The 19,112-nt window shown below is 43.8% G+C and overlaps 1 protein-coding gene across 1 annotated transcript in view; it reads left to right on the forward strand.

Moving 5' to 3' along the window:
* Positions 1-19,112, forward strand: part of LOC114655314 (butyrophilin subfamily 1 member A1-like) — a 67,404-nt gene that overhangs the window by 19,151 nt on the left and 29,141 nt on the right. Inside the window, exons 3-4 of the mRNA XM_028806212.2 lie at positions 2,713-3,060; positions 9,990-10,271. Of these exons, the coding sequence (XP_028662045.1) occupies positions 2,713-3,060; positions 9,990-10,271 (630 nt within the window). The remainder of the gene's footprint in view (positions 1-2,712; positions 3,061-9,989; positions 10,272-19,112) is intronic.

Below are 19,112 nucleotides of genomic sequence, written 5' to 3' on the forward strand. Positions count from 1 at the left end.
CCCCTTAGGGTCCTGTCAGTGGCGACATGGAAGGATCAGTGTCCTGAATGGGAGGCCATAAGGGATGGGCAGTATAACAGAAGGAGCAAGATGGCTAATGATTCCTATCCCATTCAGGGCAGGTGGGGTGTAGTCATTGGACTGGAACAGTTTATCCTCCAGTTTTATTCTCCCAGTTTGGATACCTACAGGGCATCATGGGACCTGTAGCATTATGGTATCAGAGTATCATGGGACCCTGTCGGGATCCCTGGCTGCTACCGGAGGGTGCTGCTGAAAGCAGCTTTCCCTATTTGGTGTAGCTTCTGCCTGACCTGGAAGTACTTCTCGCGGGCTACACCCTGACACCCAAAGTGTTCCCGGGTATGTATAAAAGGAGTCACCTCAATTCCATTTGAGAAGTCAGAGGACAAAATTCACCTGGAGAAGTGAAAGTAGAGAACATTAGAACACGCTAGATGAGAACAGGCCATTAAGCCCAACACTATCCACTTATTTCTTCCAAAAAAAACATCGAGTTTTGAAAGTCCCCAATGTCTTACTGTCTACCACACTACTTGGTAGCTTATTCTATGTGTCTATCGTTCTTTGTGTAAAGAAAAACTTCCTAATGTTTGTATAAATTTCCCCTTCACAAGTTTCCAACTGTGTCCCCGTGTTCTTGATGAACTCGTTTTAAAGTCACCGTCTCAATCCACTGTACTGATTCTCTTCATAACTTTAAACACTTCACTCAAGTCTCCTCTTAATCTTCTTTTGTTTAAACTGTAAAGGCTCAGCTCTTTTAATTTTTCCTCATAATTCAACCCCAGTAGCCCTGGAATCAGACTAGTTGCTCTTCTCTGGACCTTTTCTAGAGCTGCTATGTCCTTTTTGTAGCCTTTTGTAGACCAAAACTGCACCCAGGACTCCAGATGAGGCCTCACCAGTATGTTATAAAGCTTGAGCAGAACCTCCTGTGACTTGTACTCCACACATCAAGGCGGTATATAACCTCACATTCTGTTTGCCTTCTTAATGGCTTCTCAACACTGACTGGCAGTCGATAGCTTAGAGTCCACTACGACTCCTAAATCCTTCTCATAAGGTGGACTCTCGGTTTTCAGACCTCCCATTGTGTATTCAAACCTCACTTTTTTCTACCTATGTGTAATTCTTTACATTTACTGACATTGTCATCTGCCACAAATTTACCCAAACCTTTATGCTGTCCAAGTCCTGGAATCAGCCTGGTTGCTCTTCTCTGGACCTTCTCTAGTGCTGTTATATCTTTATGGAGACCAATACTGCACACAGAACTCCAGATGAGGCCTCACCAGTGTGTTATAAAGCTTGAGCAGAACCTCCTGTGACTTGTACTCCACACATCAAGGCGCTATATAACCTGACATTCTATTAGCCTTCTTATTGTCTTCTGAACACTGTCAGGAAGTCGATAGCTTAGAGTCCACTACGACTCCTTAATCCTTCTCATAAGGTGGACTCTCGATTTTCTGACCCCCCATTGTGTATTCAAACCTAACATTTTTACTTCCTACATGTAATTCTTTACATTTACTGACATTAAATTTAATCATCCACAAATCTGCCCAAGCCTGTATGCTGTCCAAGTCCTTCTGTGATGATATAACGGATTCCAAATTATCTGCTAATCCACCTTTCTTGGTATCATCTGCAAACTTAACCAGCTTGTTCCTTATATTCCTATCTAAATCATTTTATATTTATTAAAAATAGCAGCGGCCCCAGCACTGACCCCTGTGAAACACCACTCTTAACATCACCCAGTTCTGATGAGGTTCCTCGCACCATCACCCTCTGCTTCCGGTGTCTGAGCCAATTCTGCACCCATCTAAAAACATCACCCTGAACTTCCACTTCTTTTAATTTGATGTCCACCCTCTCATGTAGCACCTCATCAAATGCTTTCTGAAAGTCCAGATTAATAACATCATCTGCTCCACTTTGATCGTATCCTTTTGTTGCCTCCTCATAGATTTCCAGCATGTTAGTAAAACACAACCTCCCTCTTCTGACCCCATGGTGACTGTTCCTAATAACTCCTGTCCTTGCCAGGTGTTGCTCGATCTTATCCTTAATAATTCCTTCCATTAATTTTCCTGTGATGTATGTTAAGCTTACTGGCTTATAGTTGCTTGGATCTGCCCTGTCACCCTTTTTATATAACGGGTTGATATTTGCCATTTTCCAGTCCTTTGGAATCTCTCCAGTGCGCAGTGACTTTCTAAAAATATGTGTCAAGGGTTTATATCTGTACTCACTAGCCTCCTTAAGAACTTGAGGGTAAATATTATCTGGTCCTTGTGATTTGTTTGATGTCATCTTATTTAATTGAGCTGCTCTTCTCTCTCTACAATTTCCATATCCCTCAGTACCTCCTTAGTAGTCCCTGTTACCTCTGGCAGGTTATCCACTTGCTCACTTGTAAACACCTCGGAGAGAGGAAAGACAAAGAGAAGGAAGAAGAATTTTATTTGTAATTGTGCTTCTGCAACCTTGAGAAGACGCCTGTGATAGATATTTGTGAATAATAAAATCTTTATTTGAACCTAGGACTTCAGTTGGTGTGTTTGGGGCTTGGGGTTCAGTTGCGCCCACTACCTGTTACTGTCTCCATAACAAATGCTTATATTTACTATATTGTGTTTTGTAAAATGATTTCACAGCATAACCAACCGGATTTCTTTTCAGAACGATTTCAAGTTTCCGGAGCTCCTGATCCAATTACAGCTTTTGTGGATGACGACGTGATCCTCCCTGCTCTGCTCTCGCCACTTACTAATGCCACAGCGTTTGAAATCCGGTGGCTTAAAGATGACTTCACATCTCCGGTGCTTTTGTACCAGAATTACAAACTCAAGCACGGCAACCAGATTGAGGGGTTCAAGGAAAGAAGTCAACTTTTCCTGGAGGAGCTGATAAAAGGCAACGTGTCCCTGAAACTGCAGCGAGTCCGTGTTTCTGACGAGGGCCTCTACAAGTGCTTTGTGGACTCTGGGTCCTGGTTTGAGGAGGCTCACATCACACTGACTGTCCAAGGTCAGCACACGTTTATATGCTTCTCAGCTTTCTGCATTTGTATAGTTGGGGCGTAGCCAGGGAGGAATTCACCCACAGCTCAGACATGTTTTTTTTTCTTTTAGTCTTTCTGTTGTCTTTTAAGTATTTTTTGTTACTGAAAAGGGTTCTTTTGTGAATATTATTTTGTTTGTTGATTATTTTATATTTCTGCATTACAGTGGCAAGAAAATGCCTGTGAACCCCTTTGGAAATCACTCCATCTGAGTTCCACTAATGAACAAACATAGTCTGGTTTAGCTAATTACACACAATTGATCACACTGTTCTGGTCCTTTGTCACACATGCACCTCTGAGGTTTACCTTCTGAGCTCATCTAAGGTTAAGCACTGCCACTCTGGGACACGAGGGGGCACTGTTGCTGATCTCCATTTTCATCCCCTGAGAAACCGCCCACATAAGGGAATTGACTCCGCCCCTTTCAGTCCCCAGCATGGCTCATCTCATTCTGGAGAGAGCAGAACGACGAGTGTTAAGGTTTAGATTTAGGATCAATATGCCTTGTTATTGGTTTTAGAACTATTAACTATTAAAAGCAGATGCTTGACATCTTTTTTAAGTGTCTTAGACAGTGTGGAAGATCAGCCCGGACACAAACAGACACCAGGACACACAGATGCTATTTATTATTTTCCTACACAGTACAGTGAACCAGTCACAAGATATACTCAGCTCAGTCCTTCGTTCTTTTACTTTTCCTTCTGCTGCTTCCACTCCTCCTTCACAAGTTCCGTCCTCTGCCTCCCGACTCCGGCTCCCCGAATGGAGTGAAGTGAACCCTTTTATGTAGCACCCGGATGTACTACAAGGTGTGCCCTGATGAACTTCCTTTAGCACTTCCTGGTGTGACGGAAGTGCTGCCATCCGGGGCTCTGGGATCGTCCTGGCGCCCCCTGGTGGTGGCCCTGATGTAATTCAGGGGGGGCTGCCCTCTTGCACCCCGGAGAAGATATTGCCCACATTCTGGTCCTTCCCTTCTCCAGGTGTCCCGGTGGGGCAAGGTCCCCTGTCGTCTACCACAACAGGCACTATTATTTTACAGGCCACTGCTTTTATTTTTAATGCTTGTTTTTCACTTATGTTGTTTCCTATGAACTGTTATACTATGTGTTTTTTATTTAAGTTTAATGTCACTGTTCTCTGTGTCCACTGTTATGGACTCATTCATACAAGCAGACCAAATATGGTACACAGGGCACAGCATCTTCATTTAGAATTGCCGAGCCAAGCACAGGACTAGAGAGCCACAGACAACTGGACAATTGAATAGTCGGCCTAAAGACAGACCAGTATATTTTTGTCTTCTCTCAGCAAAAACCTCTTTCCTTGTTGGGAGTATGAGAACTGCATGTAGGCATTGCGCTATTCCTGTATTTTTTAAAGGTGGGGCTGGAATCCTTCCTGTCCTTGTTTGGACCTGGAGTGAAGAATTTGCACATGGAGCAACTGAATATAAGGATGGACACCTACGGCCAACACTTTGAAGCTTCCGGGCGGAAGAGTATGTCTTCCGTCCGAGGCCGAGCAGAAGATTATGTCTTCTGTCCGGCTAAAATCCTTTCAGCGTGGCAACGAAAGATGACGGACTGCACAGATCAAGAGTCCCACGGCTTGATACGTCTGTCATAAGCTTCCCGTTTGTAATGCCGTGTAAAACCGTCAATAAAGAGCTAGAATTATCCTAACTTGTCGTGTAAGCTTGTAACCGTCATTTTGCATGCTGGGTGGGATAATATCTTTTTAATTTATAATAATTTATAATTCAGGTTAATTAAAACGCCGCAATATAAAAGAACTCATTTCCAGAGAGCTAATGCCTCTTAAGGAAACATGAACCAAGGACTCTGTGTTTTTTGAGGGAACTGAATAAGGGAGCTTTTGTTTTGGGAGATGGTGGCTCTGCTGGGCCTACTGGCTGACCAAAGACTGAACTAGATTCCAAAAAGCCTTCATGGCCCTTAAACTTAAAGAAAAACCAAGCAATCTTGCACACTAGCGCTTAAACATTTTAAACATTGTGGAAACCAGGGGTGTACCTACCACCCTAACTCGTCACAAACAGGCAGAGACACCAGTTCAATCCAACACAAAGCCTTTTATTTAGGGAAAGGCACCCCAACAAATCGTCACAAGCAGAGTATAACTCTGTCCCTTTCCTTCAGTGCCTTGCAGTCCCCTTTCCTGGCTCTACACCTCATAGGCGAGCTTCTTCCACCTCCTCCAGATTCAGGCTCTCCAAGTAGTAGCTGCGGGCTCCTTTTAATAAGGCTCCCAGAAGTGCTCCAGGTGCTCGTTGACCTACTTCCGGCAGCACTTCCGGGTGTAGGGGACATGCTGCACCAAAGGCCTCAATGGTTCACCAGGTGCCCCCCGATGGTGGCTATGGGCCCCAGCAGGTGAGCTTCCATGCTCCAAACCCATGGCACTGCTGCACGCCAGGGGAGCTGCCCTCTAGTACTCCAGGGGAGGGTAGTGGTCTGGATTGGCTCTCTCCCCCGGACCTTCCATTATAGGGGCATCCTGGCCGGGCAAGGGCCGCAACATTCAGTATAAACATTTTTAAAATGCATTTAAATTTATATAGTAAGGCTTATGAATATTCCAGATGATCATGTTAAAAGCAAGCTCCTTTGTGTTAGCTGATTATTAAAACGGCCATCTCCAGCTGCTCAGCCCCTGTGCCGGTAAGTCAGACAGTATGTGGCTAATGACACAGCTGCCTGTACATGCAAGCTGTCACATTGGCAGATATATATATTGTCACAAGAATGACAAGCAGACATCATAAAAGTTTGGGGCAACCACCCGTATAATGTTCCTTGGCTGTGAAAAGGTAATTAAAGATTGTGAGTTGTTCACAAGACTGAGTCCAAAGCAGAACTGTTGGTATTGAATCAAGATGGCCACTTTAAAGGCCAGTGTAACACCTGCCTTGTGCCCTGTGTTGGCTGGGATTGGCTCCAGCAGACCCCCGTGACCCTGTGTTCGGATTCAGCGGGTTGGAAAATGGATGGATGGATGGATTTATTTTGAGGAAAAGGATTCTTCTCTCTCTTTTCAACTTTTAAAGTTTTACTCTGGCTGTTGGCCTTCTTCTCTTTCTCATTGGTGGGGTTTGAATTGAATTTAGTTTTGCCAAGTTTGACTGTAGAGAATGTTACTTGCTTTTAATCTTCTTCTTCTTTTGGCGGCTCCCGTTAGGGGTTACCACAGTGGATCATCTTCTTCCATATCTTTCTGTCCTCTCCATCTTGCTCCATTACACCCATCACCTGCATGTCCCCTCTCACCACATCCATAAACCTCCTCTTAGGCCTTCCTCTTCTCCTCTCCCCTGGCAGTTCTATCCTTAGCATCCTTCTCTCAGTATACCCCTCATCTCTCCTCTGCACATGTCCAAACCAACACAATCTCACCTCTCTGACTTTGTCTCCCAACCATCCCACCTGAGCTGACCCTCTAATGTCCTCATTTCTAATCCTGTCCATCCTCGTCACACCCAATGCAAACCTTAGCATCTTTAACTCTGCCACCTCCAGCTCTGTCTCCTGTGCCACTGTCTTCAGCCCATATAACATAGCTGGTCTCACTACTGTCCTGTAGACCTTCCCTTTCACTCTTGCTGGTACCCGTCTGTCACAAATCACTCCTGTCACTCTTCTCCACCCACTCCACCCTGCCTGCACTCTCTTCTTCACTTCTCTTCCACAATCCCCATTACTGTGTACTGTTGATCCCAAGTATTTAAACTCATCCACCTTTGCCAACTCTACTCCCTGCATCCTCACCATTCCACTGAACTCCCTCTCATTCACACACAAGTATTCTGTCTTGATGGTCCTACTGACCTTCATTCCTCTCCTCTCATATCTCCACCTCTCCAGGGTCTCCTCAACCTGCTCCCTACTCTCGCTACAGATCACAATGTCATCAGCAAACATCACAGTCCACGGGGACTCCTGTCTAATCTCATCTGTCAACCTGTCCATCACCATTGTAAATAAGAAAGGGCTCAGAGCCGATCCCTGATGTAATCCCACCTCCGTCACTCCTACCGCAGACCTCACCACTGTCACACTTCCCTCGTACATATCCTGTACAACTCTTACGTACTTCTCTGCCACTCCCGACTTCTTCATACAATACCACAGCTCCTGTCTCCTCGCCCTGTCATTTGCTTTCTTGTCTTTCCACAAAGACACAATGCAACTCTTCTGGCCTTCTCTGTACTTCTCCATCAACATCCTCACAGCAAACATCTCATCTGTGGTGCTCTTTCCTGTCATGACACCACACTGCTGCTCACTAATTATCACCTCACTTCTTAACTGAGCTTCCACTACTCTTTCCCATAACTTCATGCTGTGGCTCATCAGTTTTATCCCCCTGTAGTTACTGCAGTCCTGCCATCCTCCTTATTCTTAAATATCAGCACCAGTACACTTCTTCTCCACTCCTCAGACATCCTCTCACTTTCCAAGATTCCATTAACCAATCTGGTTAGAAACTCCACTGCCATCTTTCCTAAACACCTCCATGCTTCCACAGGTATGTCATCTGGACCAACGGCCTTTCCATTCTTCATCCTCTTCATCGCTGTCTTTACTTCCTCCTTGCTAATCCGTTGCACTCCCTGATTCACTATGTCCACATCATCCAACCTCTTCTCTCTCTCGTTCTCTTCATTCATCAGCCTCTCAAAGTACTCTTTCCATCTGCTCAACACACTCTCCTCACTTGTGAGTTTGCTTCCATCTTCATCCTTTATCACCCTAACCTGCTGCACATCTTTCCCAGCTCGGCCCCTCTCTGTAGCCCACCGGTCCTTTTCTCCCTCCTTGGTGTCCAACCTCTCATACAACTCATCATATGCCTTTTCTTTAGCCTTCGCCACCTCTCTCTTCACCTTGCGCCTTAGCTCCTTGTACTCTTGTCTACTTTCTGCATCTCTCTGACTATCCCACTTCTTCTTTGCCATCCTCTTCCTCTGTAAACTCTCCTGTATTTCCCCATTCCACCACCAGGTTTTCTTTTCCTCCTTCCTCTGTCCAGATGTCACTCCAAGTACCCTTCTTGCTGTCACCCTTACTACATCTGCTGTAGTTTCCCAGCTGTCTGGTGACTCTTCACTACCACCCAGTGCCTGTCTCACCTCCTCCCTAAACGTAACCTTGCAGTCTTCCTTTTTCAACTTCCACCATTCGATCCTTGGCTCTGCCCTCACTCTCTTCCTCTTCTTGATCTCCAACGTCATCCTACAGACCACCATCCTATGCTGCTTAACTACACCTGCCCCTGCCATTACTTTGCAGTCTTCAATCTCCTTCAGATTGACTCTTCTGCATAGGATGTCATCTACCTGTGTGCATCTTCCTCCACTCTTGTAGGTCACCCTATGTTCCTCCCTCTTCTTAAGAATAAGTATTCACCACAGCCATGTCTATCTTTTTGGCAAAATCCACTATCCTCTGACCTTCTTCATTCCTCTCCTTGACACCATACCTACCCATCACCTCCTCATCCCCACTGTTCCCTTCATCAACATGTCCACTGAAATCCACACCAATCACCACTTTCTGTCCCTTGGGTACACTGTCCATCACTTCATCCAACTCACTCCAAAAATCTTCTTTCTCCTCCATCGCACACCCAACTTGCGGTGCATATGCACTAACAACATTCATCATCACACCTCCAATTTCCAGCTTCATAATTATCACTCTGCCTGACACTCTTTTCACCTCCAAACACTCTTGACATGCTGTTCCTTCAGAATAACTCCTACCCCATTTCTCCTCCCATCCACTCCATGATAGAACAATTTGAATCCATCTCCGATCCTCCTGGCCTTATTCCCCTTCCATTTAGTGTCTTTCATGCACAACATATCAACCTTCCTTCTCTCCATCATATCTGCTAACGCTCTCCCTTTACCAGCCATACTGCCAACATTCACAGTTCCTACCCTCAGTTCCACTCTCTTTATCTTCCTCCTCTCCTCCTGACTCTGGACACGTCTTCCCCCTCTTCCTCTTCTTCTCCTTCTTCGGCCAACAGTAGCCCAATTTCCACCAGCCCCCTGTTGGCTAACAGTACTGGTGGCAGTCATTGTTTACCAGGGCCTTGACTGATCCGGTATGGAAATTTGTATTGTTGTCTGCATATTGATTTGGAAAACGTTTACACTGGATGCCCTTCCTGACGTAACCCTCCCCATTTATCTGGGCTTGGGACCGGCACGAAGAAACACACTGGTTGGTGCATCCCTTGTGGCTGGGGGATTTTAATAAATTCAATAAAATATAAATAAATAAATAGAAAAATGAGCTGTGCCCAACTCTCTGGGCTCATTTCATGAACCGTGACAGGCTTTATGTGCTCTGCACTGGTTTCCTAAGCTGTGCAGTAAAGTCTAAATTCTGACTGCCTTTCTGAAGACTCTGCCCATTTTTTCTGAAGATTTCTCCACAAACACGAGTGGAGCTCCTACCTGAATTTTGATGCACCCAAGTGTGACGGTCTGGGTTGGCTCCAATGCCCCCCTTTGTCATTCCTGGGAGCCTCCTCCACCTGAAACCGTCGATAATTATGAACTGAGGTGAGAAGGGAAATGAGGACACACACATGCAGCAAGGGGTAGGTGCACAAAAGTGTCAAATGCTTTTATTAAAACCAATCCAAAAACTAAATTCCCTTGATTGAAGCCATGGGAGGCCATTCCACTGCAGAGCACACATGGCCACAGTGGGCCAGTTGAAAGCCTCTTTTTCACTGGTAACGTGGAAGAGAGGACGGACCAACCAGGAGTGAGTAAATAATTGAGCTGGCTTTTAGGATTTTAATCTTAACATTTCTAACTTCTCATCGCCTCTTGTCTGTTTCTTGGTAGTTTTGGGGACTCAGCCTTCCATTTCCGTCAGCTCCACACAAGACCATCAGACCCTGCTGGAATGTAACTCTGAAAAGTGGAACCCTCAACCAGAAGTGGTCTGGAGGGACAAGAATGGAAGAGATGTGACACCCCTCTCCAAAATGCACATCGAACGGGACAGCGAGGGTCTCCTCAAAGTGAGCAGCATCATTCCTGTGGACCAGCAGGTCAGCGTATTCTCCTGCATGATGAGGAGTTCGGCTCCAAAACCGGCTTGGCCTTCAGAACTCAGCATCTACAGTGAGTGAGGATGCCCTACATGATTGTCCTAATCTCCTGATGTTTTCCCTCAGAGTTTCTTCTTTGCCCTTACATATCGATTTCGCAGATATTTCCATTTCTGCATGCAGAACCTTTCGTCTTAGCCCAGGGTTTGGTTGATTCCCCATGAATCTGCATTCATGTAGTTATCCCTGTATGTGTTTAATATTGGATTGTGTGGGTGTAGCTAGCGACACTTCACATAACTGTTCCTCCAATGAGCGCACGTGTTCTTGTGTAGTCGACGAGCACAGGCCTGCACAGGGACACATAGTTCTGAAGGTACACGGTTGTCAATGCATCAACATGGGAATTTAGCCCTCGAGCTCACACCAGTTAAGTTACTGCACTTTGTTCATCCCACCCATCACTACTACTGATTGGATGTTTTAGTGATGTCTGCAGACTGGCCCTTCTGCAATCAGGGGGAGCACCAAGAGAGGACGGTCATACTTGACTGTAGAGGAAGTGAGGATCGCAACAAAGTTTGGACTGGTCTCATAACACAGAGGGACTAGAGAAGAAAGGGCAGAGCAGACTCTTCTTCCTTAGCAGACTGTGTTCCTCTAATATGGGAAGTGACTTCATTCACGTCTTGTACAGCTCTGTGATGGCCAGTGTTGTGGGATGGGCTGGTAACGTCACTTCAAGAGAGACCAACTGTGGAATAGCGGGTTCGCAGTTTCAAGAGAAAAGGGGCCAAGTTTTACATCTGTAAAGTCGTGTCACTCTCTGTGGGTGCAATTGCACGGCCGCGGGGAGTTAATTGAAGTAGTTGGAGCGAGTCGCACCTGCATGTGTGGGTGCGATCATTTGCAAATACTTCATTGGCTTCCTGCGGTGTGTGATTAAGGCGCTGCGCCCATGGAGGTGTGTGTGTGTGTGTGTATATATATATATATATATATACATATTAATAAAAGGCAAAGCCCTCACTGACTCACTGACTGACTGACTGACTCACTCATCACTAATTCTCGAACTTCCCGTGTAGGTGGAAGGCTGAAATTTGGCAGGCTCATTCCTTACAGCTTACTTACAAAAGTTAGGCAGGTTTCATTTCGAAATTCTACGCGTAATGGTCATAACTGGAACATGTTTTTTGTCCATATACTCTAATGGAGGAGGCGGAGTCACGTATCGCGTCATCACGCCTCCTACGTAATCACGTGAACTAAAAACAAGGAAGAGATTTACAGCACGAGTCAAACGTGGGAACGAAGGTAAATGACGTTAATTTTTGACTGTCTTTTAATACTGTGTAAGCATACATATTAACACATGTGCAATTAAACATGTGCATTTACGGGGTGATTTCTCAGGCTTAAAAGCTCGCCTTTTATCAAACGCGGGAACAAAGGTAAATCATGTTGTTCACTGTCTTTTAATACTGTGTAACCATACATATTAACACATGTGCAATTAAACGTGTGCATTTACGGGGTGATTTCTCAGGCTTAAAAGCTCGCCTTTTACTAAAAAGGTAAATGCAAAACTATTTTCAATCATTCTATGATCTGCTTCTCACAACTGAAGGCACCGTGGCTGATGTTACGTCACTTGCTGTCCAACCATAAGCGTTACCTGGTAGGTAACCGGCCACTCACTTCACTCCCTTACGGGAATCGAACCTCTGAGGTTTTCTTTTGTTCTTAATTAAAATTTAAAACCAATATTTCACCGCTGCTAAGCCCCTCTAGCGCTGACGTCCGAGGTTCGATTACCGTAAACAAGTGCAGTGAGTGTGTAATTACATTCACGGCATTCGTAGTCTGATTCACAATCTGATTGTATGGGTGGTTACCTACCAGGTAACGCTTATAGTTGGCCACCAAGTCAGGTCGAAGTGATCAGTCGAGTAAAGGCAGCTTCACAAAAAAACAGATCCTTAACAAACTGTTATTAGTATATTTTCCCTCAATTTAAAAAGGTTTTATTTTCTTCTTAATAAAAATTTAAAAGCGGTACTTCGCCGGTGCGAAGCGCGTGGATTTGACCGACTGACAGATACAGACATATTCATGAGTGCAGGTACTTCGGAAAGAAAGCACCGTGTAAACCTAAAGTTTAAATTAAGTTCATAGACCTACAAAAGGTTGCCATTCATTTGAGGCAAGATTGCTTTTCTTCTGTACAACTATACGTTGCATTCTCAAGAGTGTGCTTGCACGGCTTCGGATATAGATATATATAGATATATATATATGTATGTATGTCTATATATAAATATGTAAGCTTATAAGTACTGCCTTACTTCTCTTTAAGAAAGGAAGATGTAATGATACTTGATTTAAATGATTCCATGTCTTGGTGGGTTTGCTTAGCTTATTGTCAATATCTTTACACCTTTTTTTAAGACTTATTGACTGAAACGGGCTTTCATGAAAAAAGTTAGGGCTTTGCTACAGGATACACCCTCCACAAGTTAAGCAAGTAAAAATAAAATATATATTTCTGTTTTATTTAAACCTTTTAAGTTCGTATGCATAGCCCCATTTGGCTGTTTAATTTTTTTCTTTCTTTCTTCAGTAATATTTAATCTCCTTAAAGAAAAAGAACATATCCATTTTACTTTTTTTGTATCTCTTTAGTAATATTTTAGTGTAAAAGGATAACCAGTATTTAAACCTTTTATGTTTTTGGCAGGCTCATTCCTTACAGCTTACTTACAAAAGTTAGGCAGGTTTCATTTCGAAATTCTACGCATAATGGTCATTTAAACCTTTTATGTTACTTTATAAAGTTATTTTACACAATGTTGAAAAATTAATAAGAAAGCTACATATTTTGGCAGCTGCTGCTTTCATTTTCAATGAAATGAAACAAGCTCTCCAAGAGAAAACCTCAATGAAGAAGAAACAGTTTGCACTATCTAAAAAGGAGAAGCCCTCATTTATAAAGGTTTGCTGCAGATGACTTAACTGAAAATAAATGAATTGTTCCTATATGTATAATACATATTTATCTATTTGACTTATGCCTTTATTCCACCAACTTACAACATCCATCCATCCATCCATTTTCCAACCCGCTGAATCCAAACAGGGTCACGGGGGTCTGCTGGAGCCAATCCCAGCCAACACAGGGCACAAGGCAGGGAACCAATCCCGGGCAGGGTGCCAACCCACCGCAGGACACACACAAACACACCCACACACCAAGCACACACTAGGGCCAATTTAGAATCGCCAATCCACCTAACCTGCATGTCTTTGGATTGTGGGAGGAAACCGGAGCGCCCGGAGGAAACCCACGCAGACACGGGGAGAACATGCAAACTCCACGCAGGGAGGACCCGGGAATCGAACCCAGGTCCCCAGGTCTCCCAACTGCGAGGCAGCAGCGCTACCCACTGCGCCACCGTGCCGCCCAACTTACAACATCTGAGGTACAATTTGTTACATTACTTTTGTTTTTTGCAGCACAGGCAGGTGAAGTGACTTCCTCAGGGTCACACAGTGGTGTCAGTACCAGGATTTGAACTGACAAGCTCCGGGTTTACTGAAATATTACTGAAGAAAGAAAAAAAACAAAAACGGGCAAATAGGGCTATGCATACAGATGTCCATCCATCCATTATCCAACCCGCTATATCCTAAATACAGGAGCCAATCCCTGCCAACACAGGGCACAAGGCACGAAACAAACCCCAGGCAATGTGCCAGCCCACTGCAGGGCGCACACACCCACACACCAGGGACAATTTAGAATCGCCAATGCACCTAACCTACATGTCTTTGGACTGTGGGAGGAAACTGGAGTACCCGGAGGAAACCCAGACAGACACAGGGAGAACATTCAAACTCCACGCAGGGAAGCGAACCCGGGTCTCCTAACTGGCACCTTTCACTGCGCCACCATGCCGCCCGCATACAAACTTAAAAGGTTTAAATAAAACAGAAATATATACCTTTATTTTCACTTCCTTAACTTGTGGAGGGTGTATCCTGTAGCAAAGCCCTAAGTTTTTTCATGAAAGCCATTTCAGTCAATAAGCCTTAAAAACAGGTGTAAAGCTAAACTTGCAGCACTGCTATTCAATTACACTCTCCTAACGCCTGTCCTAAGGGGAGATACTGTGGGATCTGGGCATCCGTCAAAGCACCAATCACAGGCCCGATTAGAAAGCGGGAAGCTGTGATTTGTCGTCTCCCTCCCATGTAACAATCACAGCCCGTGTTACAACACACTATGTATGTATGTATATATGTATATATGAAGAGGATGGATGGATGGATGGATGGATGTATATGTGTGTATTTATGTATGTGTGTATATGTATGTTGATATGTGTATGTATATATATATATATATATGTATATATATGCATATGTAGATATGTTTATATATGTATATGTATATATATGTTTACATAACCTCTTTAACACACTACTTCTCCGCTGCGAAGCGCGGGTATTTTGCTAGTATATATATATATATATATATATATACAGTAACCCCTCGTCCATCGTGGGGGTTGCGTTCCAGAGCCACCCGCAAAATAAGAAAATCTGCGAAGTAGAAACCATATGTTTATATGGTTATTTGTATATATTTTAAGTCCTTATAAACTCTCCCACATGGTTTATAAATATTCCCCGTACAGTTATACAGCATAAACCCTTTATATTCTCTTAGTTATTAGGTAAGATTCGTTGAAATTATGTATGTAAACACAGTTTATATACTACTCACAAACATACGTATCGTATATCATTGTGGAGTTTTATTTAATACGTAATACAGTTTTAAACATATTGTAATTGAGTAGGTAATATAAAAATACGTGAAAAATCTATAACATGTAAATGCTGTACATAAAACCAAAATGTTATTTTAAAGATACTGTAGAGTGTCTCCGATATCACATTTGTTACAGCCATTACGATAGACAGGCCACCGGCAATAAATACCAACAATGCAAGGAAAAACTTGTATAAAATGTGTGCACAGTTACAATAAACATACATACATGTACTAAGTACGTAGAAAAATAGTTTTGGGTACTCACCAACTTGTCAGATAACGATGACATTTACTGCACTGTCACAGCTGTTCTAAAGGAGCCTCTTCAGGTGTAGCACCGCCGTCGTCTTCTTCCACTGAAGGCGTACTAGGCAGTGTTTTGCGTGTAAGGAACATCGTGATGGGCAGTTGCTGGCGCTGCTTTTCATTTGTGTAAAGAGGTTCCTATACACTTCCGTGGCGCCGTCAAGAGCATTTTTAAATTGCAAAGGACGAATCATTTGCGGGTCCCATTCTTCAACTGATGTCTGGAGATCTTTTGCTATTCGTCGAATGGTCGCGAGACGCTCGAGAGTTAGCACAGCACCCAGGAGCTTTACCGCGTGCTCTGATTGGGTAGCTTCTCAGCCATCTGCCAATAGCGTCCCTTGTTTCAAACAAGGGACGCATTTGAATTCAAATGGGCAAATCAACTGAGTAAGCACACGTACTGTAGACCGCAGACATCCGCGAAGCAGTGAAAAATCCGCGATATATATTCACATATGCTTACATTTAAAATCCGCGATGGAGTGAAGCCGCGAAAGACGAAGCACGATATAGCGAGGGATCACTGTATATATATATATATATATATACAGGCTGGCACAAAGGAAAGAGAATGGATCGAAGAAAAGAGAAAGAAAAAAAGGAGGTTAACGGACATGAAAGAACAGTCTTAGCAGGACGATCTGGTCACTTGGAAGGAGACTGCACGAGGTGGGGCCCCTCAAAGGAGAGTAAGGCTGTAGTACTCTAGGGGCTAATCCAGGGGTGGGCAAAGTCATTCCTGGAGGGCCGCAGTGGCCGCGGGTTTTTGTTCCAACCCAGTTGCTTAATTAGAAAACAATCCTTGCCAACAGATAGATAGATAGATAGATAGATAGATAATTACATTTCATGGCTTGTTAGTGTTTTAACTCTGCTATGTCAAGTAATTCTCATATCCTAGATTTTTTTTTTCCATTCTAAGGACATCATCCAAATACTTTGTAGTGTAAAACAGACGGGTAATTCTCAATCCTTCAGTTTTTTCTCTTCTCTTTCCTTCCAAGTATTTAATTAAACGAAACAGTGCACGATGAATACACACAGGCGTAAAGGGTAACAAGCAAAATGGATAACTGCTGGTTTCTTTTGTCATTTGCATCTTATTGTTAATAAGGAGCAATTAAAAACCGAGAATGCAGCTGTTTAAGACTTACAGTAAATAAGCAATAAGGGTTCATAATCTTAACGAGGGAGATAACTAAAATGAAGCAGAAGTGTTTCTAGAGCAATAAGTGCTTCTTATTAAGCAATTGGGTTGGAACAAAAACCTGCAGCCACTGCAGCCCTCCAGGAGCGACTTTGCCCACCCCTGATCGGGTGGAGTGGAGTGGGGTGAGCAAGGCAGGTGTCCTCCCGATGGATCTGAGGAGCGACTACGGGAGCGTGAAGGAAGAAGAGAGGAGAGCCGACCTTAGACAGTCTGGCCGTGATGTCCTTAAGATAGCCAAGACGGAGGTCGGCCGAAAGGAGCTTGTGGCTGTTTGGGTCTCCACCAGCTACTGGAGCAATGGGTGAGCCGGGGAGGATGAGATGAAGGTGTGCTGAGATCGGGATTAGAGAGACTGCCTTTTAACTTCTGATTTTAACCTCTGATTTTTAAGAATCATTTATTTATTGTTTTCTCCCAACTTTTCACTGTTTTTATGGATTTATTTATTTATTGGAACTGTGGAGTACTGCACTTTGGTCACTGTTTTTGATTTTTATTGTGTAATAAAAGCACCTTGGCACTTTTTGGAAATATCCCCCATTGGCTTCATTAGAGAAATGTCCTAACTTGTCAGCTCATCTCGGTGACATTACAGATGGTGTCGGGTTCAAGAGCTCCTGGAAGTCAGATGGGAGCCTGCAGCGAACCTGCATCGTCACACCCACCAAATCAAGAAGCTGATTAAAAGGGCAGGCTCAGTTATGGGACACACTCTGGACCCCTTGAAGGTCGTAGTGGAGGAGAGAATGAAAACAAAACTGAGTGTCATTATGAACAATGCTGCACATTCTCTGTGTGACATGCCAACACTGAGGACATTCAGCCAACGAGTCATTTGGCAGAAGCATGTCAAGAAATGTGACTGGGAGCCCTTTATACCAACAGCGATACACCTGTATAGTGCCTCACTGGGATTGGGACTGCCAAGTCAAAAGTTTTCTTTTGTTTATTTTTAATTTTCATCCTTTTTAATCATTTTAGTGTGTGTTAAGACCATAACGTGTGTGTGTATTTATTTTTTTTCTTATCTATGTGTATGTTACGGCCAAAACACAAAGTTCTGCCAGTTCCTAAGTTGGCCGGCCATTTCGCATTTTGGTCGTGAGGTGTGGCGAAAGTCCGATTACTAGAAATGACCAGTGTACAGTACAGGTGCTGGTCATAAAATTAGAATATCATGACAAAGTTGATTTATTTCATTAATTCCATTCAAAAAGTGAAACTTGCATATTAGATCCATTCATTACACACAGACTGATGTTTAATCAAATGTTTATTTCTTTTAATGTTGATGATTATAACTGACAACTAATGAAAGTCCCAAATTCAGTATCTCGGAAAATTTGAATATTGTGAAAAGGTTCAATACTGAAGACACCTGGTGCCGCACTCTAATCAGCTAATTAACTCAAAAGCCTTTAAATGGTCTCTCAGTTTAGTTCTGTAGGCTACACAATCATGGGGAAGACTGCTGACTTGACAGTTGTCCAAAAGACGACCATTGACACCTTGCACAAGGAGGGCAAGACACAAAAGGTCATTGCTAAAGAGGCTGGCTGTTCACAGAGCTCTGTGTCCAAGCACAATAATAGAGAGGCGAAGGGAAGGACAAGATGTGGTAGAAAAAAGTGGACAAGCAATAGGGATAACCGCACCCTGGAGAGGATTGTGAAACAAAACCCATTCAAAAATGTGTGGGAGATTCACAAAGAGTGGACTGCAGCTGGAGTCAGTGCGTCAAGAACCACCAGGCACAGACGTATGCAAGACATGGGTTTCAGCTGTCGCATTCCTTGTGTCAAGCCACTCTTGAACAAGAGACAGCGTCAGAAGCATCTCGCCTTTGGACTGCTGCTGAGTGGTCCAAAGTTATGTTCTCTGATGAAAGTAAATTTTGCATTTCCTTTGGAAATCAAGGTCCCAGAGTCTGGAGGAAGAGAGGAGAGGCACAGAATCCACGTTGCGTGAGGTCCAGTGTAAAGTTTCCACAGTCAGTGATGGTTTGGGGTGCCATGTCATCTGCTGGTGTTGGTCCATTGTGTTTTCTGAGGTCCAAGGTCAACGCAACCGTCTACCAGGAAGTTTTAGAGCACTTCATGCTTCCTGCTGCTGACGAACTTTATGGAGATGCAGATTTCATTTTCCAACAGGACCTGGCACCTGCACACAGTGCCAAAGCTACCAGTACCTGGTTTAAGGACCATGGTATCCCTGTTCTTGATTGGCCAGCAAACTCACCTGACCTTAACCCCATAGAAAATCTTTGGGGTATTGTGAAGAGGAAGATGCAATACGCCAGACCCAACAATTCAGAAGACCTGAAGGCCACTATCAGAGTAACATGGGCTCTCATAACACCTGAGCAGTGCCACAGACTGATCGACTCCATGCCACACCGCATTGCTGCAGTAATCCAGGCCAAAGGAGCCCCAACTAAATATTGAGTGCTGTACATGCTCATACTTTTCATGTTCAGACCTTTCAGTTGGCCAACATTTCTAAAAATCCTTTTTTTTGCATTGGTCTTAATTGATATTCTAATTTTCCGAGATACT

This window comes from Erpetoichthys calabaricus, chromosome 8, assembly GCF_900747795.2.
Source record: "Erpetoichthys calabaricus chromosome 8, fErpCal1.3, whole genome shotgun sequence".
Classification (NCBI taxonomy): domain Eukaryota; kingdom Metazoa; phylum Chordata; class Cladistia; order Polypteriformes; family Polypteridae; genus Erpetoichthys; species Erpetoichthys calabaricus.